Source organism: Parasteatoda tepidariorum, chromosome 5 (genome assembly GCF_043381705.1).
Source record: "Parasteatoda tepidariorum isolate YZ-2023 chromosome 5, CAS_Ptep_4.0, whole genome shotgun sequence".
Classification (NCBI taxonomy): domain Eukaryota; kingdom Metazoa; phylum Arthropoda; class Arachnida; order Araneae; family Theridiidae; genus Parasteatoda; species Parasteatoda tepidariorum.
Genome location: NC_092208.1, coordinates 78,372,097 through 78,399,933, shown reverse-complemented (window position 1 = coordinate 78,399,933; position 27,837 = coordinate 78,372,097). Strand labels below are relative to the sequence as shown.

The 27,837-nt window shown below is 27.2% G+C and overlaps 1 protein-coding gene and 1 long non-coding RNA gene across 4 annotated transcripts in view; one reads left to right on the top strand and one right to left on the bottom strand.

Annotated features, from left to right (window-relative positions):
• Positions 1-1,604: 1,604 nt before the first annotated feature.
• LOC107439097 (ATP-dependent RNA helicase DHX33) overlaps positions 1,605-27,837 on the bottom strand; it is a 38,207-nt gene continuing 11,974 nt past the window's right edge. For 2 of the 3 annotated variants that reach the window (XM_043047335.2, XM_043047337.2), the window contains exons 7-22: positions 26,756-26,854; positions 26,202-26,287; positions 23,642-23,727; positions 21,472-21,554; positions 21,285-21,382; positions 16,531-16,629; positions 14,068-14,142; positions 13,448-13,538; positions 13,193-13,261; positions 11,613-11,701; positions 10,952-11,018; positions 10,770-10,874; positions 9,532-9,662; positions 9,194-9,260; positions 7,773-7,891; positions 1,605-2,193 (exon numbers count right to left, since the gene is read on the bottom strand). In XM_043047335.2, the coding sequence (XP_042903269.1) occupies positions 2,082-2,193; positions 7,773-7,891; positions 9,194-9,260; positions 9,532-9,662; positions 10,770-10,874; positions 10,952-11,018; positions 11,613-11,701; positions 13,193-13,261; positions 13,448-13,538; positions 14,068-14,142; positions 16,531-16,629; positions 21,285-21,382; positions 21,472-21,554; positions 23,642-23,727; positions 26,202-26,287; positions 26,756-26,854 (1,476 nt within the window). In that variant the 3' untranslated portion in view covers positions 1,605-2,081. Of the gene's footprint in view, positions 2,194-7,772; positions 7,892-9,193; positions 9,261-9,531; positions 9,663-10,769; positions 10,875-10,951; positions 11,019-11,612; positions 11,702-13,192; positions 13,262-13,447; positions 13,539-14,067; positions 14,143-16,530; positions 16,630-21,284; positions 21,383-21,471; positions 21,555-23,641; positions 23,728-25,134; positions 25,221-26,201; positions 26,288-26,755; positions 26,855-27,837 lie in introns of all 3 variants that reach the window. The other variant, XM_043047336.2, reaches the window with a different exon arrangement.
• LOC139425538 (uncharacterized) lies at positions 2,921-7,073 on the top strand. The gene is made up of 2 exons (XR_011636739.1): positions 2,921-3,012; positions 6,912-7,073. It is a non-coding gene; the product is annotated as an uncharacterized lncRNA (long non-coding RNA).

Below are 27,837 nucleotides of genomic sequence, written 5' to 3'. Positions count from 1 at the left end.
CCCAAAACAAAAATTTATATAATCATTCCTAAAACAAATAGTTCATATTTATAGAATTTCCTCAATTTGTTATTTTTAAAAAAATAAAAATAAATGCCTATTTAAAGATAACCTTCAAAACCTGTTTTGAGAAATTTTGATTTACAAAATATGTTTATTAATTAACAAGCACAAAAAGAACTTTTTCAATTAAATAGACCTAAATTTGTAATCTAACATACACAATAACAGTGTTGTAAAATTAGTCATACATAATGAGAAATAGCAGATACCTCACAGACACATTACTGTGATACGTCACAGACACGGCCTTTCACGTTTACCTAAAAAAGATTAATAATTTTGCCACTGTAAAACAATGAGGAATGTAATATATGTACAAAAATTATCCTATTCATAACCATATTTCTTTAATTGCATTTATTACTCACACTTTGCATATTAATTTTTTAAATTTTAATAAGTTGTAAAACATAAGCATAACAATCTACTTCATGAAAATTTTAGAATATTCATTCCATAGAATATTAACTAAAATATTAGCCAGTGTATAAGTTGACCCAATATTTTTAAATACAAGTTAACCTATTTCTAGTCTCTGGTGTATAATGACGACCAATGGTAAATATGAAAATTTCCAATATTAATAAATTTGAAAAATGTGGATTTAAATACTATTGATAAATCTTTTAACAAGTGCAGAATTTCAAAGTCTTTGGATGGGGGTGAAGATTATTTTCTGTAAAAATCAGCAGATGATGATGACATAGTTTCCATTGCAGAGTGGGATTCGCATAAAAACAATGCTCTGCTAGCGCTACAGAAGTTTTGAAATCTTTAAATTTGTAGCTGTATGGGACGTTAAAAAGTTTTTATTGTGTTATATTTATGAAATACTCTTGAAAAAATTATCTTAACTATTCTTTTTTTCTTAAATTTTTTTAACATAATAAAAATTGTTTTTAAAAAAAACTCTTTATATATGAAAATAAAATATGAGTGAAAATGCAAATTAACTAACCATAACATATTAAAAATATTTTTTTAAAGCGGTAAATTGATACAGTTATTCATATCTATTTCATTGTTTATAATGCATATAACGTTAACAATTAACAAATGTCAGGCTCTATTGCAGGAGTATAATACAAGTAGACTTCCTGATTTTTATAAAATTTTGTGAGTTTGAAAAGTAATGTCACTAGATATACAATTTGTGTTTTGGAAAGAATGAACCTTCTTTCATCAGGCAGTTAAAAATTTATTTTTAAACTTCCTAATTAAGGATGGCTTGTTCATTCTAAAATTTCCTTCATTCTTAAATTAAGAGACATACATTGGCCACACTGCACATTTAACGGAGTTATATTAAAAACAGCTAGGTGACATACATAAAGATATGTTGAGCTTAATGTAATTCAGTAACTAAAAGCTAAATGTTTATAAACTTTGCCTTTTTATTAACTAGGCATTTATAAAATGCAAAAACAGTAAGGAAATGTAATTGAATAAAGAATGATCAAGTATTAATTCCTTAAAAAAATTTTAACAGAAAAGGTTTTTTTAAAAGTTTATTATTTAAATGCTACATCTAAAAATCACAGTCACCATGAATCCATATTTTATTTTTGAAAAAATTATACAATATTGTGAATGAACATTATGATGAGGCACATAAAAGTTGAAATTTAAAAGTAAAAACACTTTGAGACAAAGATAATTATACACAAACAAAATATATACAATAATACTTAATAGATAGTTATATACATAGTTGTGCATGGGTAGAACTCTAAATATATTTTTACAAATAATGTATTATCAAACTATTTTGTAAACTAAGAGTTATAGTTTTATAAAACTTAAATGCATTTAAATAAGAAGAAAAAAAATTGCTTTGTCTTATAAAAACAATAGTTATCTCAAAGAATTCTAATATGTATGTTTTGAAATAAATCAGCTGATTATCTCCTAAAGCTTTGATTGAACTTGATAATCTATAAAAGAAATGCATTCAATGAATTTGGCAAATACTTGATTATAAACAGTCAGACTAAACGTTTTTTCTTTTTTTAAATGCGTTATGAACTTAAAATAGGCATAGATTTCATAGTAGCTAAGCGTGTCATTTTAGTCTTGAAATATTCAGGCTTAACACTAATTAAAGCTTCTTCTGGAATATAAGTCAGATTCCTGTAAGAAAATGAAGGAAGAGTTTAAACAAAATAAAAGTTTGCATATATTATTGTACATATCATTAAAGGTATTGCTGATATAAACAAGAATGCAGAATAATTTTTTTTTCTCTTTGTACCAAAATACTAATAAGATATTAGGTATTTTTAGCATAACATACTGTATATTTCAGTGCATATAAGTCAACTTTTCAAACCTCCAATCAAATTATATACTAGTAATAAAGTAAATACTAGAATACTGGTAATATATACTAGATACAAATTATATACTAAAATAATAGTAATAACTATTTTTAATATGTTGTATACTATTAATTTACTATTATTATATGCAGGGGTCTGTCTAGGTTTTTCTGAGAGGTACCTACTTTGTGAAAATTAAAAAATCAACCCAAAAAAATCGTAAAAATATGGATTTATCGTTTCTTACGAGACACAAAAATAAAATTTTAAGAAAATGTATTTTGTGAAGTATTTTGTTTGAAATTGTGAAGGTGCCGCTAAACGATAGTAAATTTGGCTTGGACAGATCCCTGATATGGTATATATTCCAGAAGTATATTAATAATATGTCATGTACTATTAATATTCTTCTGAAATCTGTGTCAGATTCCCTTAACAAAACAAAGCAAGAGTTCAAACATAATAAAAGTTTGTATAAATTATTGAACATAGATAATGCCAAAATAAACAAGAATGCAGTTTTGTTTTCTTCATTAATTAGTTTCTCTTGGAGGTTTACTCCACCTAACATGGCAAAAATTTGCTACATTGTGATTCAAAATGGAGAGTTGACTTGAAAACCAGTATATAAGTAAGTAATAAGTATTATTATAACTATTCTCGAATCAGGTTCACAGAGTACAAGTGTTAATTAGGTAGTTAGTATTAGATATTACAATAGGCATTTAATAAAGTTAGTTCAGGGTGTGTAGCCAAATTATTCAACAAAAAATAAGCACCTTTTAAGCTCTTTTCAAGCATTTAAAAATATTTTTAAGCACTTTAAAAAAAATCATAATTAGGCTGGGTTGGGAAGTTTTTGACAATTGACAGTTTTATGTTGTTTCAACCATCATGTCAATATATATATATATATATATATACCTTTTGGCAATTGTCAAATTTTTAAACACTATGTGCCGAAAATACCCCGAAATAGATTGGGGTTGAATGTGAGCTGTGTCTTTTTGCATAATTCGTAGTGAAAACCAACAAAGTAAAGGAAAAAATCTCATTTTGAGAAAGGGTAAATTAAGCACTTTTTTAAAAACATGCAGCTTTACGGGCTATTAAAAAACGAAAATCGAAAATAAGCACCTTTAAGCACTTTTTAAAAACGCTACGTACCTTGTACTTATATAGACTTGTTATATAAACCTAATACCTACTCAATTTCAGAAAAAAATTCTCTGAATTTTCTAGGTTCCTAGTTTCTGGACAGGTAAATTTCAATGAAAATCCACACCATATTTTATCTATACCATGCATCCATCAAGAAACTTTGATTTTAATTATATGTAACGTCGAATATTAGATTTTGTAAACAAAAAAAAAACATATAATAGAATGAGAATGGAAACATGGATAAGTTTTACTAAAAAGTAGAATTTTATAAAATAATTAACAATAAAATATTGGTAGAATTATTTAACTCTAATCTCAATAACTGATTGCTGTTATTGACAATTGGTTATTTTCCTGCTGTGATATAGGAATTGTCCAGGTTTTTTTTATAAAACATTGAGACTTTCCCTGACTATTTCCTGCTTTTTAGAGTTAAAATGAAATTCCTTGTCAATCCCAGGTTTTCCCTAACCAGTGGAAGCCCTGTAATAGTTATATAAGCTTTCAAATATTGGGAACTAAATAAACAGAAAAACTAAAAATACCATAAAATTCAAGTGAATCAACTACTTACTGTGCATTGCTTTAGTTTTAAACTTACAGGGAGAAATGAGTTAGTCTTTTATCCCGTTAATTATATGATTTATCTTGCTATTCATATATTTCTTTGATATAACTAATCAAAACAAAGATAAATGTTAGTGAGTCTTTTTAACATGACCATAAAAATTTTATTGAGCAAATATTGAATATTAAAAAAAAAGATTGATAATCAATCAGAATGATTTTCAATTCGATTAAATAATCTAATATTAAACTGATTAGTAGGCTGTGATAGCCTGGTTGGTAGGGCATTGGACCCATGTCCATGAGATCACGAGTTTGATTCCCACTGTCCGAATACTGCCGGTGTATGAAATGATGACTGGTGCATCCTAAATCTGTCAGGGACACAAAGTCCTCTAAGTTTCTTTAACAAATCAATAACTCTATGGGTACTAGATCGGAGATTGATTGTGCTCTCGTTCAGGTCAAAGGTACGATCTGCAGATAGATGTGTGAATGTATCCTCTCTTTATAAAGGGCTGTGGCACATGTGTGTGGCAGAAGTCAAAGATGGTGCCACTGGAAAACAAGAAACGCACCCCTTTGCCTTGCTTGTTAATATTGACAATTGGCATCAGACATCAACAACAACTGATTAGTAAGTTGGAAGAAATTAAAAATGACCAATACAATAGTTTAGTATTATAAAAACATCTCAAATTTACTTAAATTTAATATAGTACAAGAAAGTTAAGTTTTTCATGCCTACTTTTTGAAAAAAATAATCATTTTCATATCTTTTAAAACTCAGTTCTCAGTTTATGTATTAGAGTAGAAACAATTAACACGCTTTATGTAATTTGTAGAGGTGTATATGTTTAGGTGATTTGTTAATTTATTAGCATTAGGAAAATTTGATAATGATATTAAGTTTTTTTCTATATAATTATGAAATTAGGTTTTACTGCACTCATTTACAGATTTTAAGACATTCATTAAATTTATTTTTCTATTCAATTGTTGCTTTTTAGTTCTCTTATTTAAAAATTATATAAAAAATTTTGAGGAAATTAATACCATTATTAATTAGATTACAATTACAAACTGTTAAAAAGTAATTAAGTATTATTTTTTTTTATTTATTTTTTTTGAAAACTAATTTAAGAAAGACTAATTAAGACTAATTTTTACTTCTTCTAGTAGAGTTGGAAAAAAATCTATTCCTTCTGAGGGAAGTTTTTTTTTTCTCATCATTTTACTTATTCAAGAGAATTCTAATTATAGAAAATTTTCAAAAAAAGATTTTTTCTCAGTCAATATTTGAAGAGCTTAGAATAGTGTTTAAAAACATTACTAGAAAAGTTTGACTTATTTCAGAAGTCAACATAAAGGATAGATAGGTGATCGGGGTATAAAGGTTTTGCTTCTTTTTATTATATAAGGTAAATTCATTTCTTAATAAGAAATTGCAACTTATAAGGGAGTTTGTTGTACTGCCTTCTTAATTAGGACAGCAGAAAAGAAAATATAACTTCACCAAGAAAAAGTAAAATATTTGTTTAATTTGTGTGTGTAACAAATTATTTCATACAGCATAAATTAATAAATATAAAAAATATGGTTTTAGTTATGGAAATATCTCTGATTAATGAGCACTATAAATGAATTTTTATTGTTGTAGACCATTATGGCAATGGGTGAGATTGCTCTTGTTTTCTAGTGGCGCTATCTATGGTCAAAAATTTGACACATCCGTTCATAGGGCGGACCCATTCATTCACCCAGAGATCGTAATTTTGACTTGAACCAGAGAACGATCAATTTCCACTTCAGTACCCCCAAAGGTATAATTTGTTATGGGAACATGGAGGACTTATTGACCCGACAGATTTAGTGTGTATCCGTAATAATTTACTACACGGAGAGTATTCATCCTGCTGGATTCGAACTCCAGAACTGGAGTTCAGCGCTCTGCCATCCCGGCCCCCTAGAAATGAGTTCATTCTTAATAAATGTTTATTAACAAACACATTTCTAATCTACCTAATTCTTTCACAAATATAAAGCATACTTTCTAAAAGTAAAAAGTATTCCGAGCCAAGTGGTCACAGGGATAAAGGCTCCTCAATTTTGCAGCCAACAGCATGATGTATGTCTCAAGCAAGTAATGTGTAAGGTTTTTAATGCTAGGAATTTTTTATGACTATAATCTCTTCTAAAACTTCTGGCAGTTAATTCTATTGTTTTTTGTTATTTTATATCTACAATAATATGGTGTGAAAGACCATCACACTCCATAACTGTATTTCAACATACAATCAATGGTTCTCTTAATGTAATAGTCTTTCACACATTATTGTTATAGATAACAAATAAGAAAGAATTACTCTAGGATTAACTGTCTGCATTATGTAAATGGGCCAAATTATAAAAGTCAGATTAAAAGATATAAAAATAAGTGATAATATCAGTCAAGACAAGAGGAAATGATTTTCACAATAAGCTACATAGTCTATGAAGTGACAAAATCGACATAATTACCTACTACTACTGGATAGACGAAATGAAATTTTGACATAGCAACCATGTTGACCAAGTGACTCATGCGCTTTGTAATGATCTGAAGATAACCCTTGCTCATATATGAGCATTGCTTTATTACAATTTAGGTGTAAAAAAAAGAAGTTGATACATATTCTGGTCTCTGTTAAACCTCACTCAACTAACTGTCAATTTATCAACAAAACAAAAAAAGAATTAAAAATAAAATTATCAGTTCTAAAAATATTTCTATATCTAATATTATCAAATGCTTCGTAGATTCATTAACTCAGTGTCTTTTTTCCCTTGTTTATCTCTTCCTTCACTTGCTATTTCAAGAATTAGTCAAAGAAGTTACTTCAATTACCTTTGTCATGCTAATCTATAAAAATATGCTGTATCACAACAATCAAACTCAGAAATAAATATGTTTAAAATGCAGCTTGAACCCCTAATGTATAAGGGTTTCATTTCTGAAATGCGATGTACAGGAAAAGGAGTAGGCAATTTTTAAAATTAAAAACAAAAAATGCTACTTTTCTATCAACTGAATTGCAACATACGATACAAATTTTGTTTTAGACTAAGTTTTAAAAAATTTGACTTGTAAAAATGTACTAAATTATGAAGGGGAAAAAATTACGTTGTGTGCAACCTTACAGACCCTAAATATAGTTTTAAAATTATACATGACCATGAGACAACCCATTGTCAACGAAATGACCCTGTCGACAAAACAGCATGTTGAATTAAATGATCCTTAAATGAAGTGATTGTCACTGAAATGAATGTGACTCCTTCTCCAGTTACATGGGCATTAGAACACAGAAACCACACATTTATATTTAGACGTTGCTTGCAGTTAACCTTACAGTTAAAAACATAGTTAACCAAAGATATTATAGTTATTCTACTATTCTAAGCAAAAAGGAAATGTTTGGTTTACTTATAATATTTATAATAAGCAAATACAATAGATATTACTTATTAATAAATTTCTATACCATAAATAATAAATGCAGATTAAACAAAGAATTTGAACTTAATGAAAAAAAGGAGATAAAGAATGCCTATGGATTTTGATAAACTCTCTTAAATGATATGATGAAAGTTATATTATAAAGTAGAAAATTGACATACTTCATTAAAATATGTGTAGCTTGTGTTTGTACAAGTTCTGTATAGAGGCAACATGAAATATTTTTTCTTCTAAACAAACATGATGATGGATGCATTTTTATTTCTTGATTAGTTTCTACCTATAAGACAAAAATAAAAAGACATTTTGAAGGAAAATGTATATAGCAGGTGTTTCAAAAATGTCGCTGGAAATTTTTTTAAAAAATTAAATCTTGAATAATGGACAAACTTGTAAAGCATGTTGGTATAATATAAAGGAATGTGCGAATGCCGCTCGCCAAAAATTGTCTACTATTACTAAAAAAATAATAATAAATCTGCTTCTAAAAAAAGAAAACTTGTCTTTTTGATATTCACAAGAAGAAAAAGAGAATTGTTTTCATGCTTTTTCTTACCAATGCAAACACAAATTCAAATTATATTTCCTAATTTAAAGTCACACATCCCGATTTAAAATCATGTATAGTGTTTCGTATTCATGCAATTTAAAAGCTACTATTATAATTCGTGTTCAAGTGACTTAAAAATTATACATCGGAATTTGTAATCATACAATTTTACAATGAAACATCGAGATTCATGTTCAAGCGATTTTAAAATCAAACATTGAGATTTGTGTTCAGGTGATTTTAAAATTAAACATCGAGATTTGTATTAAAGGGATTTTAAAATTAAATGTAGAGATTCATATTCACACAAATTTAAATAAAATGTTGGATTAATATTTTTATTACATTCATAACATTCTGTGGATAAATATTTCCAACATACATTTTTCTTGCTTATATTTTAGGTATTTTTTCAATTATTAAAAAAGTATTTTTGCACAAAACATTTTTGGATTTCTTTTATCAGCTTTTTTATCTAACTCATCCCTGTAGTATGAATCTATACCGAGTTCAATAAAAATTAAACATTTTAATAAAAATCTCAGATTTTCAAACAAAATCGCCAAAAGGAGGTGGCAAGGAGAGGATTAAAACTAGTTACAAGAGTTAATCAATGAGCACAGAAAGTTTTTCATTTCAGAGATAGTTTTGCTTAAGAGACACGTTTCAAAATCGAAGCAATTGCTAGATGATAAAAACTATCTACAAAATAACCACTATTTGCATTAATAATGAGGTACAAATTTTTCAGTTAGAGATCTCTAGTTGGAAACATTGCATTGTCATAGTCATTAGCACTGTTTGTTAATGATATTTGTCACTTAATTCGGAATTACCCAAAGCCCAAGAATTAACTCCCAGACTAGCTAAGCAGAACATTTCCATCTCCTTACTACTTTTTTATTAGCTTTTCAGAATGATAGTCAATCAATGGGACACCTGGCAATACTTTCAATTTTGTCTTCAGTATTTTAATATCTAAAATTTTAAAGTGAAAAAGTGTAGTTCTAAAACAACTTCAGAATGACTTACTACTTTGTAAATACCATTTTCATACAAGAGAGCAACATTAAAAAAGAGACCAGTCGCCAAGCATTTTCTGCAAAAAAAATATTAACATCAAAATTATTTTATTACACATGCTAGAGAGATAAACAATAAAAATTTTCAACTGATTTGTTTTATTTTCATCAGCAAGGGCTATTTTAGTGGTCTAAATATATGACAAGAAAGACAATGTAAAAAAATTATGCAAAGAAGTCGGACATCTTTAAAATTAAGAAGTTATGAAACATATTTTAAAATTCAAATACAAAAAGTTCTGAAAAAAATTGACAAATAGTAGAAAAATAACTAAAGATACAACTTACTGAATTTGCATAGGATCATTGCAGTTAATAGAAGGGATATTCACACGACAAGAAATATTATATAATTGCTTCCTTATAGCTATGCATGTCCTCATATTTGAAGGATTAATAAAATTTTCTCTACACCAATCCTACAAAAAAAAGTTAATTACAATACACATTTTTTCCTATGAGTAGATATGCCTAAGCCCTCCAAAATACTGTAGGAATTTATTTCATCATATTGACTAGTTTATAGGTAGTTTAACCCTTTCGCGACGCAAAGCTCGAAAGTGCGCTTACCGCTGTGGCCGGCAGTCTCTCTAGCGTGTGTCTCCCCAGGGCCGGAGGGTTTTTCGATGTTCAGCCTAATTCCATGAAATTACCGAAATATCAGCGCGTTGTTTAATATTGTTCTGTAGAGTATTTAAGTGACATATGCTTTATATATATTTCTATGGATACTTTATTTACTTAAGTTATTTCTTGTTTAAATGTAATATAAATATTAATAAGTTTAAATATTTTGCATAATTTCCTCTATTTCCAGCTCAGTTAAAAATTTTCGACGCTTCGACATTCTAACGGTAAAAAGAAAAAAAATTCAAGCCTACAAGATCTAATTATCCACTAAAAACTAATCCGAAAATCGAAAGTAGCGAGAGATAAAAAAAAACTCCCTTACTTACTGTAAATAAATATCACGTGCTAATTTAAAGAGCCCTCATAAAACATTCCCCCCCTCCACTCCTTCCCCTAAAAACCACGTGAATGTACTTTCATCTTGAGTAGAAGGTCAAATCTACATGTATCTGAAACCATATGGACATACAATGCCATCTTTTGGAAGAAATTTCATTTTTTAAAACGTTCCGAAACGCTGGCACAAATAAGTGACGGTCGGGGGTGAACGAGAAAACTCTCTGACACGCGGGTGTGTCGGTCGGGAAGTGAGCGCGTTTCTTGCTGGCACATATATGTGACAGTCGGCTCGAAAGGGTTAAAGTACTGTTAAACCATTTGGTGAAAGTGTACTTCAAAAAAATACTCTTGAAATTTGTTGCTGAAGATTATTTGTTAATATGCCAACACGAGCAAAATAGTTTTTTGGAAATAATATTAAAGTGCACTAACCATTTAATCTATACCTTAGGCATATTAAATTATCTGCTCAATTTGTTTGATCATTACATAAAAATATAAGTTTAAGTAACACTAAAAATAGTTTTTTTTAGCAAACAGCTTAACTTCATACTTACAGGATTTCCTTTATATTTTTTGTATTGTTTATAAACATCTAACGTCATAAGTAGGTCACCTTCTATTCTTTCAAATTTCTGTCTGGCTTTAGAAAACTGATCCCTCTACAGAGAAGAAAATTCAAATGATTAAGTATGGTACATTTGGAACTTTTCAAAAAAAGAAAAAGTAATGTACTTACATCATCTATTTTTGTATAAAATATGGAATCTACAGACAGTAGTGAAACTATTGTAAGGATTTCATCCCTATAAAATAAATAACTATTATTTTTATTAAAACAATTTTTAAAAAAAGTGATGAAAATAACTACAAGTACAAGAAAATAACTACAAGGGACAATTTGAGTGACATGGGTTGAATAGTTGCTAAGAAATGCAATTTTAAATACAGTACAGAACCCGTTATCCGGAAATCAGAAAACCGGAAAACCAAAAAACCGGAACGAAATTTGATAAATTTTCCCGCTATTTTTTAAACAAAAAAAATAAATGTTTTCCTCGTAAGATTTTAGGATTTTTCTTTCTTTTTTGAAAGATGTTTACCCTAGCATCATTTTGGAAATAATCATTAGTGTATTACTTCGTTTTTTCAAGATTATTTCCAAATATTTTTTTTTAGTTGGTTAACAATAAAAAAAAACGACTCTTTGTAGCGATTCAGAAAACCGGAAAAATCAGTTATCCGGAATAGCGATGGTCCCGATCGTTCCGGATAATCGGTTTCTTACTGTATATGAATAACAAAATTTTTAATATTCTGAAACATTTTAAATGTTGAATAATGTCAACAACATTATTAAGGTAACGTTAAATTACAATAAATAAAAATAAGAAACTTACGTGCAGCGATATTTCTTTGACTCTATAATTATCTTAGAATATCTAGGATCTAATGGAAATTTTACCATCCTCTCTCCACACTCAGTCAGCTAAATAAAAAAAAAATTATTAAGGAAACTATAAGTCAATAATAAGTTAATGATAATAAATTTAAAATCCCTAGAATATTTATATTAAATAAGAAATATTAGTTTTTTTAAAACTATTTTTTAAGTAATTCTCACTATTTTCAATGTCTTAAAACTTCAGATCTGTTTGACTTAATTATTAACATTACAACAAAAAAAAAGATAAGTTAACATTAAAAAAAAGTAACTTATAGTTATTGTAACCATCTGAAATTCATCCATAGTAAAAATCTGAAGACTACCACAGAATATGTTTAATATACCACCACAGTTTTGATTGAAGAGCGGACATTGGTGGAATGGTAATCACTTTTTCACTGTATCATACTCTCCCAGCTGCATATGGACTTGAAAATGACTCTAAAATCACATGGATCATAAGAGTAGAATCTAAACTAATTGAGACACAACTATAGATGTGGGTCGGGTAAATACCCAGTGAGTAGGTTATTTACCCCTATCAGGGGTATCACCATATAAACTTCATCCTGCTTTTGTAGTTCAACAGCTAGAAATCATGACTCACATTGTCTTGCTCTTTATGAATGCCTCGCGATTTTTACCCTTTGAATGCCTATTCTTGCTTAGATATTGCACTTGAAGCCCCAATATTTGAATATGTGTAAACACCTGGCTAAGCTGATATGTTGCACACAAAACTTATATTTATTAATTTCAGAGTATTGTTGCATGAATTTATATATTTTCAATTCTAAATGCTATATTGTTTATCAAAGAAAGAAAAAAGTGAAGCACGTATGATCCGCAAAGCGGATAATCTGGAATTAACTGTACTTAAAATCTGAAAAAATCTTCGCATTTTAGAAATATACATCAGGCAAAACTTTCCTAGATGTTAGTTTTGAGTCCACAAATATTGGGAATTATGCATCAAAATGTGAAATTCAGGATGATTAAACTATAGTATCTAATATACAATGATTAATATATAACTAAATACTATAGGAATTTCAACATGAACCTCAATAAATAACTAATGAACTGTTGACAATGCAAGCAAAACTTAATTATAATTTAAATACATATTATTTTCTAACCCCTCTCAAATAAAAAACATAATCATTGAATTTTATAAAAAAAATTCATAAATTTTGGGTATTCAAACCAAATTATAAAAACTTTAATTTTTTTGATATTGTCAATCATAGAAAGGTTTAAGGAAAATTCTGCTAAGGAATTGTTATCGATGTGGATTTTAGTCAAAAGTTATTTTATGTTAAAATTGAAGTATTTTGTTTTGGGAGTAAATCTGTTTATGTAAAACTATTGATAGTAAACTTTTTTTTAGTAGCCACATGTTCTTAAGCCTAAAAAATACAACACTTCTCCCTATGATTGGTTAATAAGCATTAGTGACCTGGGGCAAAGCCTCGTAGTCCAGAAAAGATAAATTCTTCGATAGAATAATAAAAGAAAAATTATGTCTTTTACCTCCAATAAACCATTTTTTTCTACAACAGCATCCAAAAGCTTCAGGGTTTTGATAGCAGCAGCAATATTCTGCAAATAATCAATGCATCAAACAAAAATACAAATGAGTAAATTTTACAAATAAAAATTATCAGAAAACCATCTTAAAATAAGAACACGTCTATCTAATTTACAAAAATTAAAACAAAACAAGCACTTATTTTTTTCCCAAAAGATTAAAAATTTATAATTGAAGAAGAAAAAAATAATATTTACTTCTTCAGATGGTTTATCTATAAAATCAAATCCAACTATATTTCGTATGCCAATGGCAACCATCTCTAAAATGGCACTCGACAGACAACATCTAATAGGAAAAACAAATAATGTTGCTCATAAAACATATATTATTTGTATATTATAAAACATAAATTAATTGTATATTAATAGTAATTGCTCATAACACTTATATTAATTGTACCATTACAAACATAAACTTACTTAACCCTTTTGACCTGAATGGGATATATACAACCCAAAGATTAAATTTTATTCTCTAATGAATAAACAGATCACAATTTTGAATCGGTTTTTATGTTCTCAGGGTTCTGAATCCTTTCACTAAAAATTAAATTACTAAACAAACATATAAATGAATTTCTTTTTCCTCAAACAGTAAAGAATGACATATAAGTTATATTAAGCCTTAATTTTGATAAAACATTGCTAATAAAAATTTGCCTCATAAATTTTTCAACTTAGCTGCCCAAAATTTTAAAACCATGCTCTCTCATTATAACACAAACCTAATTCTTTTAATATTATTTAAATTAAATTATCTTTTAAAATTTTACAAAAAAGTAATGAAAAGAGAAAATACAAAAAACGATATTCACCTTAAAATTTCTGGTTCAGTTTGCTCCTGGAAACTTCTATATTGTTCATCCGTATACAAACGGTAACACTTTCCACTGATGGAAGGAAAAATCATTAACTGTCATTAAGAAGACACACAAATTTTTGAATAAAAAATAAATAAAACTATAAGCAATCAAGAATTACAATCATTAATTACAATAATAAAAAATTATGTTGGCAAATCTTTTGCATAAATGCAATAAAATTAGAAAACTTACAATATGTAATACGTTTTTTTTTTCTTTTTTTTCTATCTACACATGCTTTATCTAAACTAAGATACACATAACTCATATCAATGACACTAGAACAGAAGTGGGCAGTAGTGCATTGCACTGATGCACCACTGATACACCCAGCGCACTGATGGGATTTCAAATTTCAGACAACCAACTGCTTATTAACCGGAAACTACTGAATTATCAGAACAGACTATTTTAATTCTAAAGATAAATTTTAAAAAAAATTTTCATTGTTCTGATTTCAGTATAATTCTGATAAATTTTACAGACAAAATTTGTATTTTGAAACTATAAAATTTACACTCCATACCCAGAAACTTTTAAAAAATCTATTTCTTCCTTTTTCTTATTCAGATCTTAAAAAAAAATTAACAGTTGTTTCAACAATTCTAGTTTTTGCTTTAAGTTTCAATTGTATTTAAGCATAAAAATAAGACAAATTAAGAGTTAATTTCTAAACCATTAACTATTCCTAATATAGTTTCAGCTTTTTTTAATATTTATTTAATTCTAAGCCAGGTATTTTGAATATATTTTCTTGTACTTCAGCTATGTAACTTTCTTCTTAATTAATAACTATGCATAGTAAAATAAGTAGTAGAAACAAAACAAAAAAATTGCTTTCTTAAATGCTAGCAGATTTTTTTGAAAATTTAAGAATACATTTCATTCCTAAACAATAATTAGATCAACTTTCAATTATACTAAAATATTAAATAAAAAATTAAGAATTAAAAAGTATGTGTATATAGATGCTTGACACTAGTTAGAGAGATATTTACTTATAAATAGTATATAGAAAAAAAAAGCTGGTCATTGAATTTTTACAATTAAATATTAGATTCCCATTTTTAAAAAAATGGTGGCAGTTCAACTGTATTAGTAATATAATTTAAATTAGTGGTACATAAAAATATATAAACTAGTAATCTCACAAGTTACAAAATATATGCAGAAACAGAAGTTCACTGTTTTAAAAGACATGTTTGTTTTTAATAGTGTAATTTAAATGAATTTGTCCTAAGATAATTTACTAATGTCTGTAACAGGGCTGGATATCCAAAATACAAAAATTAAGAAAAATTTAAGAATGCTGATTGTTCAATCAGAGCAATTTGTACAATACCAACATGGATTTGGAGACATGCAATTGGTAATAGTTTTAGTAGTTCCTGCACTTAAGTGAAATAAGAAACATTTTTAAAAAGATCAGATTTTTTTAAGAAAATTTCTTTTACTTTTTTTTAACAAAAAAGGGGGGAAATGGTCAAGTCGTAGCAAATTACGAGGATGATGCTCTTGTGAAAAACAGCGGAGCACCATATAGAGATGAGGAAGTAGAGAGATAAGAGCTCTTTATATATTTCTCCCACAAGGAATACTTATATGCCATCAAATTAAGAGTAATTGTCTCTAATATTGGAAGTAGATTAATACTGTACTTGACACGCTATGAAGACTATGTTGTTCACTTTGTTTCATGGCATATAGAATATAACATAATTTTTGTGTTTGAAATTTCTTCAATTCTTTTTTCGATAAATATTTTGTCTTCCAGTTAATTTCAACAAAAATTTGGAAAATCACAAAAATTTCAGGACATTTATTGAACTGTTTAATAATTAAGGGCATTTACGGACACTCTAATTTTTTTTTTTTTTTTTTAGAAATTCAGGAATTTAATAACAATTTTGAATCCTGCTGTAAATTATATCAAATAATTTTACAATACTTAATTTCTATGCACTTCTGTTCTGCTAAGCCTAGTTCATGTTAATATTCTAAGTGGAGTGGGTATGTTTGAATTACCTATTGAATTTGTTTATAAATTAGTATGCAAGCCTTTAAAATTAATCTTAAAAATAACCTTACTGACTCTTATATTTCATTGTAATTAGAAATGATAATGTTACTGAACATCAAAAACGGTGGTAATTATTTGAAACCAAAATTAGTATAAAGGAGCTTCGTCAGTGTTAAACTGCACAAAGAAATATCCTAGATGAAAGATTTACACAAATACAAGTCGTAAACTCAAAATTGGGTCAGCTGTTCAACCACGGTTATAAAATAAAATAATTAGCTCTAATGTTCCACTACATTTTTGGTGTAAAGTGGTTGCTTGGTGCTCACGTAGACTAAAATTTTTTGGCAGTGAATATAATAGGAAAAAAATATTGAAGCAATTTTCAAACTTACTCACACTCTCTACCAGCTCTGCCACTTCTTTGTATTGCTTGTGCTTTAGAAATGTATTGAGGTAGGAGTATATCAAAACCACAGGTGGAATTATAAGACCTAAAACACATTATAAGTATGCTTAAATTGATTTAATAACGCATTTACCTAATTTGTAACAATAGCTAAATAAAACAGGCAGGCAACATAAGTTTTAAAAATAAGAATATATATTAGCGTGCTAAAGTCTTTGGTCAAACTCAGTGTTAGAGATGGTTGATTGGAAATGTAATAAATGATGTATATTTTTATTCCTAAACATTTCTAATATGCTTATCAACCAAAAAACAAAGTTAGTGCTTTGAAAGTCACTTTAAATCAAATGCAATTTTCATATCAGTCAGGTATTTGTTTTTCGTGAAGCGATTTTCTTTTATCTAAGAATTGGATAAAAATACAATTGAAAGGTACAATTTTAACAAATGAGCATAAGTTTTGCAGATTTATTTACAGAAATTGTGACTTTAATTTTAATTTAATATTGACAATTATTTTTTAAAAAATTAGTTCTTACAAGACTCGAATTATACAAAAAAAGAAATATTCAACTCAACTGAGTGCAAAGATTTAAATTTAATCCAAAGAAGATTACATTTTCCATTAAATTGCAAGAAAAGTAAAAGTTCTGAAATCAAGTGTAATACATATGTTGCCTTGACTAAATAAAACGGAAATTTTCATTTAAAAAAAAAACACATAGAAAGGTTTAAATGCCTTTCACGTGTTGACCAAAAATTTTTGCACACTAGTGTAATAGACTTTTTAACAAACAAATCTTATAAAAGTAAGAAATTTGTGATAAATAAATAACTATTTACAAAACTCTATTTAATCAATGTTTTCAGACTCCAAAAGAAAGAAAAAAAGCCGCATAATCTACATTTTTTAATATGGCAGCTTTTTAGTGTTCCACTTATGAACATTTGGAATGTACAGTTCTTCTCAATATAGTGAGCAAAATTTTTTACTTTTTTTTAACACCCCCGAAATACTCCAAAAACAGGTTTCCGAAATTTTTCCGACCAACAAGGCCCTAGACATAATCTACAGTCAAAAGAATCGTCAAATATTGGTTATGCACCATCGTAGAATATTTTAAGTGAATTTTGCACCGTCATTTAGAAATTGAAGTTTTCTGTCCTTCTAATAATAACTTTCCAAAATTTCTCTTCAAAAGGTTCAATATATTCCTCAATCACATTTTTTTAAATTGCATTTACTCTTTTTGTGAAATGTAAGATGTGAATTATTTTAGTATTAAAACAAATAGTATTATTGCCATTCTGCTTGATTTTAGTCTTGATAAATTCTTTGGATGTATGTTAATTACTAAAAATGGCTGCTTCTAATCAGTGTAACGCCATATGCTTAGAGCAGAAATTGAAAAGTGGAAAAAAGAATCACAAATTGCTCAATATCACTAATTGCATACAAGATCCATTGTTTACAATATTTAAAAATAATGTAATTCTAAGGGTGGAAGCACAAAGTGTTCTAATTCTCATGAAGCATTATTTTAAAATCTAAAAAAGAAAAAGCACTGAATGACTAGCTCAAGTATAAATGCAATGTTAAAAAATGCCATTTGAAAAAAATCTAAAGGCATTTTTAACCTTTAATGAAACTTTATTAAATAATACTTGTACTTCTTGACACATAAAAACAGTGTATTAATCAGTTTAATACTTCTTTTTAAAAAACAAATTCTATTTCAAAACAAAATCTAATATTTATGAAATATAAGTAAATATTTGTCCTAATTTTTATGGTAACCTCAAGTTATAATGTCCGTTTCGTTCATCCGTCCCAGTGACTGATAAATTTAACAAACATATAAATTTTGTACAAAAGAATTTTGATAATTTTCAGATTTTGAATAATAGTTATTAAATTTATTCATATGCATGATTTCTTTTTAATTCTAAAAGCATGGCAAGTTTTTTAATTATTTGTTAGTTGTAAATACAAATTTCATAAAATGTTTAATATTATTTCATTAGTATGAAATTCCTTAAATATAATTGGCTATAAACTGAAAATTCATACTTTTATTATAAACTGTAAACTAAAGTAAGAGTAACATCTCATCAAATAAATCTTAAGGTCAAATATTTATAGAAGTTTGTAAAATAAGCCCTGGACGACAATATACTGGTCTTTAAAGTGAGAGTTCAATTAACAGTTTTAGTGGTTATTAAATGAACTCCCAATATTTACATTTATATAGATGAAGGAATTCTTAATGTTTAGTCTTAGTAATTTTCTGTGCTTCATATAAGTATTTTAGCTTATTTTACACACATGATGAATTAATTAGAAGATTTTAACTCTTAACAGTCCAAAAATATTTCAACCTTACTTCTCATCTGGCCTAAGCAATTTTTCATGTGAAGAGTAACTGTAGTATTTTTATACTAAGCATATAAAAGAAAATATTTGAGTGAAATTTTAATAATGTGTATTAATTTTATTAGAATTATACTATGCAAGCTATCTAATTAATTTGAATTACATTAATTATAAATATGACATCAGTAACAGTGTGAAAAATAATAATAAAATGAATACTGACAGCATAAATGAGGCATTGGACACAAGTAAAAGTGCAATGGCAACATTGGACTGTTTTGGATAAAAACAGTGTTGCAATTGCAAAAATTAGGATTTATTTTTTGTTGTTGGTAGTTGTGATGTTAAATTTCTCACTTAACTTTTATTTATTGTAATATGATTAATAATTTTACTTTTTTTTCATTTTAAGCTTTACTTTTAATTTAAATTCATGTTTAATTTTCACTTATTTTCTTTACATGGGCTATAAACCAATCTTGATGTTTAGATAACTTTCCTAAGTTTTTTCTAGAGCCTTTCAGAATTTCATGATTGAAAATAATCGAAGTTCTTGAAATTAAAAAATTGTTTCTCAACAAATAGAGAATGTATATCATTTTGACAGTAAGTCATCATTTTTAAGTTTTGATATTGATAAAGGGATAGAACGGTCATTTAATTATAACTGAATTTTGTATAAATAATATGAATATGAAGTTTTATGGTATTTATTTAATGTATATGCATGCTACGCTTTGAAAGCATTAACATTGTAAATTCGTAGTGAAGCCTGTGTTGATTGAAAAAGGTACAGGAACATGGAGAAATTATGTAATTTTATTAAAATAAGGGCGGGAGGTCCAAAAATGAGAACAATACATCTTGGTAGATAGATAGAGAAGTGTGATAATTGACCTAGGAGTGAGGGTTTTTAAATTTTTCTGGACAATATATAAAACCATTCCCACAAAGAAAGTAATAACATAGCTGCCCACCTTAGGAATAAAAAATTAGGAACACTATACGCGACAAAATTACGCACCAATTACGCAAGACAAAAATTTAAATACCATAACTAAATTAGTAAAACAAAACTATAAACACTATCCTTTGAGGGAAATTTATAATATTAATATTTTATAATTAGGAATCCCCATATAATAGTTTAAAAACAACCATTACCTTTTAATATAAAATTATTCCTTTCCCAATTATAAAAGACAGGTAAATAATAATCTACAATATAAGCAAATATTTCTGATGCAAGTGTTTAAATACTGCAATACATTTTTTAAAAAATAATAATAGTTGTTTAAGATTCAATTTAGTGAAATGATCAGCAACAGCTATTGGAATAGTATTTTCCAATAAAAAGCTACTGAAAATTACTTCTACACAATAATCACAGGAAGCTTGCGGCGATCAGAACTAAGGTTTGATTTCAAAGAAAATATACTGCAATTTTAGGAAAATTCGGATTTTTATACAAAAATATCAGACTTTAACATTTGATTTAAAATTTCGGAACAAATCCGAAAAATTCTGAACAGTTGGCAGCTATGTAATAATATTGATCTAATTATCTCAGAAAATGTGTCTTTAGAAGCTTGGGAAATTGATCATATATTAGTTATATAATATTAAATATATAATATTAAACAAATAATATTTAAATATATTGTCCAGAGAGATATAAAAACTCTCTTTCCAAGGTCAATCGTTTCTTCTTTGTCTATCCACCTGCATGTGATGTTCTCATTCTGCGATTCCAGCCCTTATTTTAATCAAATTCTATTATTTTTCCATGCTCCTGTACATTTTTTTATAAACATTGGCCACACTACGAATCTACCATGTTAATGCTTTCAAAGCATAACATGCATATAAATTGTTTTCCTGTTGGTAAATTTCAAGTGAAAAAAGATTTTTATAGTTTATATTTTGTCTATATTTTGATATATTTGGACAATAATTATCATATGGAATAAAACAAATGGCAAAAATTAATCTGGTGAGATTTTTATAGAGATATATAGATACATAAATCTTTTATATATAAAACACTTTTGATTATAATCATTTTTCAGATCTTGTAGCAACCGCTATACCAGAAGTATACTATTTTTTTGCTTGAAAAGGTTTTAATTAAACTCACTTCTATAAATTACCTGACAAACAGTTTCTACTAGGACACTTTTTACAAGGTTTAAATTTATTCAATTCACATAAATTCTGGCTTCAAATCCAAATTGCAAAACTGCCATTACTTGGGAGCAAAGCTCGAAAGTAAGAGAAATTTTTTTAAAACTTGTTAAAATATATATATATAAAATTGCACTTAAATAAAATTTCTTAAATGTTATTTTGAAATGCTGAACACTTACTTTGCTTTTACCTTGCCGGTATCAACAACATACTTAACACCAGGTATAGTTATAGAGGTTTCAGCAATATTTGTTGAAAATATTACTTTTCTGGAACCCTAAAAAATTTGTTCATATCAATATTGGGCAAATGATACCAAAATTTAAAAGAAGTTTCATATCAAATGAGAGAGAAAAAAATGCTTACACCAGGTGCTGGATTAAAAACAGACGTCTGTTGTTCTATTGGCAGAGCACTGTACATAGGGAAAGCATAAATTGGTCCTATATCTAAAATAATAAACATTAAATCAAAATTATTATTTTCATTATGAAATGCCAATTGTTTGTTGCTAGGCCATTAAACTACGAGTTCTCGGATATTTTTCTACTTGAGTAGAAAAAGAAAATATTCAGGACACATCCGCAAACTTAGATAAAATGAAAAACTTTCAGCAAACACAAAATTGCAATGAAAGAAGTTTCTGCTAGCATTTATTGACTCTTGTAACTAGTTTCAACCCTTTTGTAGCAATTTTGACAAAATTTGTTCAAAACTCGTTTTGAAAAATATTTTAACTTTAAAAAATTATATTGATTATTAATTACACATGAAAGCATAAATTTTTTAATGATACTTTAAACATAAAACAAAATATTGATTTATCTTGTTTTGGACTTTTTTTCTACAGTAAAGTATTCGCTCAGAAACATTTCAATGCAACATTTAATAAGTATTATTATAAGAATCACTTTTCAATTCTTCTACACTTAAATAAGTTTACTTTGTTGCACTACCCAGTTTACAAAGTATAATACTACAGAAATAAAAGATTAATAAAACTGAATTATTTCAACACGTTTTATCACTAAAAAATACTATAAACAAATTACATACTTGATGTTACCATTTATGAAAAAAAAAACAGTGATATACATACGTATGTAACATCATAACTTCTTGAGTGTTTTTTTTAAAAATAATAATGAGTAATACTAAAAAATTTCATCTAAGGAGACAAATTTTCCAAAAACAGAGTTCGCTTACAATATTTATATCTGCTCATTCAAATGCAAAATAGTCATATCCTGGTCAATCCTACAAAGTTGTCATACTAAAATTATACACCAGTCATACAAAAATTATATATAGCTATTAGAATAATTGTTATATTTTATTATACATGCAAAACAATATCTATTGAAAACAACTAACAACTTCTATTGAAAACATTGATAAACAGTTCTGTAAAATAATCTTATTTTTCCTTTATTCTTTATTTATATTTCTTATCTCAGGATTTCGTGTTTTACTCTTTGCCTTCGCTATCTTTACTTTCAAATTAATATTTCAATCATTAATATCATTCAATTATTAATAAGTTATTACTTTAGAACAAGTTTATGTTGTTCCTAAAATAAAACTAACTTTAATAATATGCAAACAAAACAAGAATTTTCATACAATAATGAGTTTATATCCACCATGTTTTACTATTAGAGTTTTTCTTTTATATAAACATATTTTTCAATATGAAAATTTTTGATGAGAGGAGTGTGAAAAATAATTATGAATCATATGTTGAACATTTATTTCAAATATTAATGCAAGTTCTATCTTAAATTCTCTTAATATACATATATTCTTAATAATTATCCATACATTTATGAAGGAAATAATGTTTCAGAATTTAAATTTTTCTAATTGTGAAGAAATGAAGTTTAAAAAAAATTGCTAATTGTGTAAAAACTTTTGATATTCTAAAGACATTTTTCAACTGAGATATCCTAATTTTTTTAGACTGTTGCTTGTGGCGCTTATCATAACACTTATTTGTATAGTCCATCAGTTGTACTAGCTATAAGTAAAGGGCAAATTCTCCCAACATCGCAATTTTTAGTCCTTATATTTTTATAGAAGAAAATTGTAAATTGAAAGTAAATTACTATGCATAAAATATTTTTATGAAATTTATGAGGAAAATGGTAAATTTTTAATTGAACAGAATGCTGAAAACTAATTTTGATATTACACATTAATTTCATGCAAACTATTTAAACATGTAAAGTATTAAATTGTAATCTGCTTTCACTTTTACATTAAACTATAATCTATTCTTGCATCAAACAATAATTGTGTAACCACCATTAGAATATTTTGATTGAACTCAATAAAAAATTCAGTTCCAATATATCTAATGGATGTATAAACTACCTGAATCTATGCAGTAGAAAATAGAACTTTCTGTATAGATCAAAAATAAAAGTCATATGACACAAGAATTATTCTAAATAGTCTAGATTTAATACAATTAAAAAAATCGAATATAAAGTCCTTCTAGAAAAGTAAAATTAAAAATTATTTAAAATCAACTTACCAATAGGTAAATGTTTTGCAAGAACACTTGTTTCCTTCACCATATAATCAATTTCCTCCTGACCAGTACAAAAAACCAATATATCACTGAAGAAAGAAAAAAAAGCACAGAAATCAAAGCTAAGTAAAAAAAAAAAAAAAAATTTAAATATACTAAATAATTATTTATCACACATATTTGAATAAAAAATAATTAATAAGATAACCACTTAAAATAAAAACTACTAACTGAATTTTTTGAAAAAATTGAGAGTCAATGTGCACAAACATTTGTAGAAATTTTCATTAGCTTAATATATTTTTTAATTCTAGCTTGTAATCTTTGTTATAAGGTTTATTATTTTTGCCATTTTCCTTGATTTAACATAGTAAAAATAAATAAATAAATAAATAAAATTGCACATTTTTCATCCAAGCAACTCATTTGAAAGGAAAAGTACAATTTTATTGTTAAATAAAAGAATTTTTAGAAATTTTAATAGTATGTACCAATAATTTAATCAATAGTTAAGCATAGTTAAATCACAGCTGCCAACTTAATAAAAACAAAAATAGAAGAACAAAGCCAATCAGGAGTAATAGTGACACAAAATGAACATTTTATGCACAAAAATTCAATATCAAGATATCAATTTATAAATCATACATGTTTCATATTTTACTAAAAATTTTTATTAAATTACTTACAAATGAAAAATATCACTTTTTTTAGTAACTAATTTTAAAAAAATTCATCTCTTCCAAGAATTGCGATATTGAATTTCAAAATCGCATGAATACGAAATGCAATATAACATTTTAAAAATTCGGAAATACAAATTACAGTATTGCATTTTTAAATTTCGTAAATACGAATCATGAGGCATACTCTTTAGATCGCGTTAATATGAATCACAACACGTAGTCTATAAATTACATATGAACAAGAAAACATATGTTTGTTATTAAAATCCCGACATTGGGTTTTAAACTCATTTGAATATGAATTGTGATATAGGATTTTTAAATTGTGCGAATATGAATCATTAAGCGGAACTTTTAAATCGGGTATACAAGAAAACTGATTATTTGTATTAAAATCGCATGAGTGGGATTTACAATATTAGCAGATTCCAAATATTCAAAATGGTGAAAATCAGCAAAACCAAAAGAATCTAATTGCCGAAAAAATCATATGTATGTAAACATCTCGTTAAAGAAATTTAGCAGAAGTTTAAAAATTTCCTCAGATTGTAAGTCTTTGATTCGTGGAAATCCGCGAACTAATGGTCTAGAGATAGGCAGAATTCTGTAACATTGGCAGAAAAATCACATGCACAGCTTTTAGTTTTCAGACCCGCCCTGAGTTGAAAGAAAATCTGTATAAGGAGTGAAAAGGTGCTAGAATACCGAAAAATTTGAACAGAGCTAAAAATTCAGATCAAATACAATTTAATTGGAACAGTTGGCAGCTATGTTAGATCCATAATTTTAGCAAAAAGAATAACAATGTACCCTTTCTCTTCATTCTGGTGTATTTTGAAGACAGTGGCTAAAGATGCATCAACATAACCAGATTGTTTCTTTGTAGGCTGTAATATCTAAAATAATAAATAAAATGAATAGGCTCTTCACCAAATTAAGAAAAAGAAATTTTTAACACATTTCTACATCAATTATCTTTACCTAGGAATTACACAAAGAGCTGCTATTGCTTAAATGTAAATCTATAATAGAATAAAAGTTCATTCAATTTTGCTGCAACTTCAGAATTATAACATTTATCATTGCAAAAAAAAAAAAATGTATAAATAAAAAAGGAAAGCTGAGTTTTAGATATAATATGCTGTAACAATAATGCTGCAGTTTCAGACCAATTTATAAAGCTTTAAGGCAGATAATTTTTAAATGAAATAAATATTTAGTATAAGTTTGTCAAAGTTAGTTGATTTATATAAAATGCAGCAGAAACCCCTTAGATGGGCTATCTATTGGGTTGTTCAGAAAGTAATTTCGTTTTTTTGGGGGGAAAAGANACCTTTTAAGCACTCAAAAATATTTGTAAGCACTTTAAAAAATATATAATTAGGCAGGGTTGGCAAGTTTTTGACAATTGACTGTTTATCCGGTTTTAACAGCCATGTTAGAAAAAAAAATTTGGCATAGTTTTTGACAATTGTCAAAAATAATGAAATTTTAAATCAAGTAAAAACGAATGGCGTTTTCATGCGCTACTAACCTACCGTACGCCGAATCTGGTTGTGTGAAAACATTGAATAGTACAATGTGAACAGTGTCTTTTTGCATAATACATGGCAAAAATCAACATGGTAAAGGGAAAATTAAGCACCTTTTAAAAACACCCAATGAAAAAAGCACCTTCAAGGGCTTTTAAAATACGAAAATAAGCACCTTTAAGAGCTTTTTAGAAACGCTACACACTCTGAAATTAGCGTAAGGAGGGAACTATAGAATACCAAAAAATCAGAACAGAGCTAAATATTCGGATAAAATACAATTTAATCAGAACAGTTGGCAGCTATGTAAGATCCATAATTTTAGCAAAAAGAATAACAATGTACCCCTTCTCTTCGTTCTGGTGTATTTTGAAGACGGTGGCTAAAGATGCATCAACATAACCAGATTGTTTCCTTGTAGGCTGTAATATCTAAAATAATAAATAAAATGAATAGGTTCTTCACCAAATTAAGAAAAAGAAATTTTTAACACATTTCTACATCAATTTATGCTTGCTTTATCTTTACTTAGGCATTACACAAAGAGTTGCTATAGCTTCAATGTAAATCTATAATAGAATAAAAGTTCATTCAGTTTCGCTGCAATTTAAGAATTATTACATTTATCATTGCAAAAAATAAAATAATGTATGAATAAAAAAGGAACGCTGAGCTTTAGATATAATATGCTGTAGCAGTTTAAGACCAATTTATAAAGCTTTAAGGCAGAAAACTTTTAAATGAAATAAATATTTAGTATAAGTTTGTCAAAGTTAATTGATTTATATAAAATGCAGCAGAAACCCCTGAGATGGGCTATCTAATATCTGATTCAAAATTACATTTCAATACTTTACTGCAAAAAAAAAGAGCAAATATATATAAAAATTAATACTCACATCTACATTGTAGCATCGACCAGGTATTTTATAAGATGGGCAGTTGTTGAAGTATTCTGAAAACTGCTTACAATCTAAAGTGGCAGACATCACAATTATCTAAAAGAAATAAGACTAAGAATTGGCATAAAAACGAAGCTAAAACTTTTAAAAACACCAGGAAGCTGAATTCCCAGATCAAACTCGATTTTTTTAATGTGATTAGTCTCCTTTGCATTACACAAGAAAGGAAACCATAAAAACCATTCAAGATAAGGAACTTTGACAAATTATTTATTTAGCGCTAGGGATATTTTACATTAGCACTGTAAATTATCTCTAATAGAGATTCAAGCAGAATTTTATATCGAGGATATTCCAGCAATAATAAAATGTCATTTAAAGAATATTCTGAATCAACAGAGCAGTGTTGATTGGTCAAGCTAAGGGAGAAATAAAAAAGGCAAACATAGGGCAATAATAAATGCTTGCTTCTCATATGTTTATAATAACAGAAAGATATTCATATCAAAAACATTTAAACCAATGAGGAAATCCGAAAAATTGCACACTAGAGAATTGCCATAGCATACTCTCCGACTTTCTCAGATTTTGGATAAAAAATTAAAATTTACTGACTTTCTTTATTGATCGGAGTAGCATATCAACAGTACATAAAATGAAAATCGCAATTTCAGATAAAATTATCTCCTTGGAAAAACTTCGCTTTTCCCGTTTAGCCATCCTAAGACATTATCATTTGCAGACATCAATACAAACATTTGCAATACATAAAGATAGTTTCTTACCTGCTGCTTTTGTTTGAAAAAAAAAGTTTTTCTCATCTCATTGGAAAGAGTTCATTTAACAAACTAAGCCATCCTAAAACCTTATCATTTACAAATATCATACTAAACTTACTAATCATTTGCAATAAGATAGTTCCTTGCTTGCTATTTTTGCTAAAAAAATAGTTTTTTCTTCATTATTAAAGGAGAAAGTTTATTACTATAATGAAATTTTAATACAACTTTTCCCAAATTCAAAAAGCTTGATCATTCATTTAAAAAAATATATAAGTTGAAGGTTTTATACTCTTTACA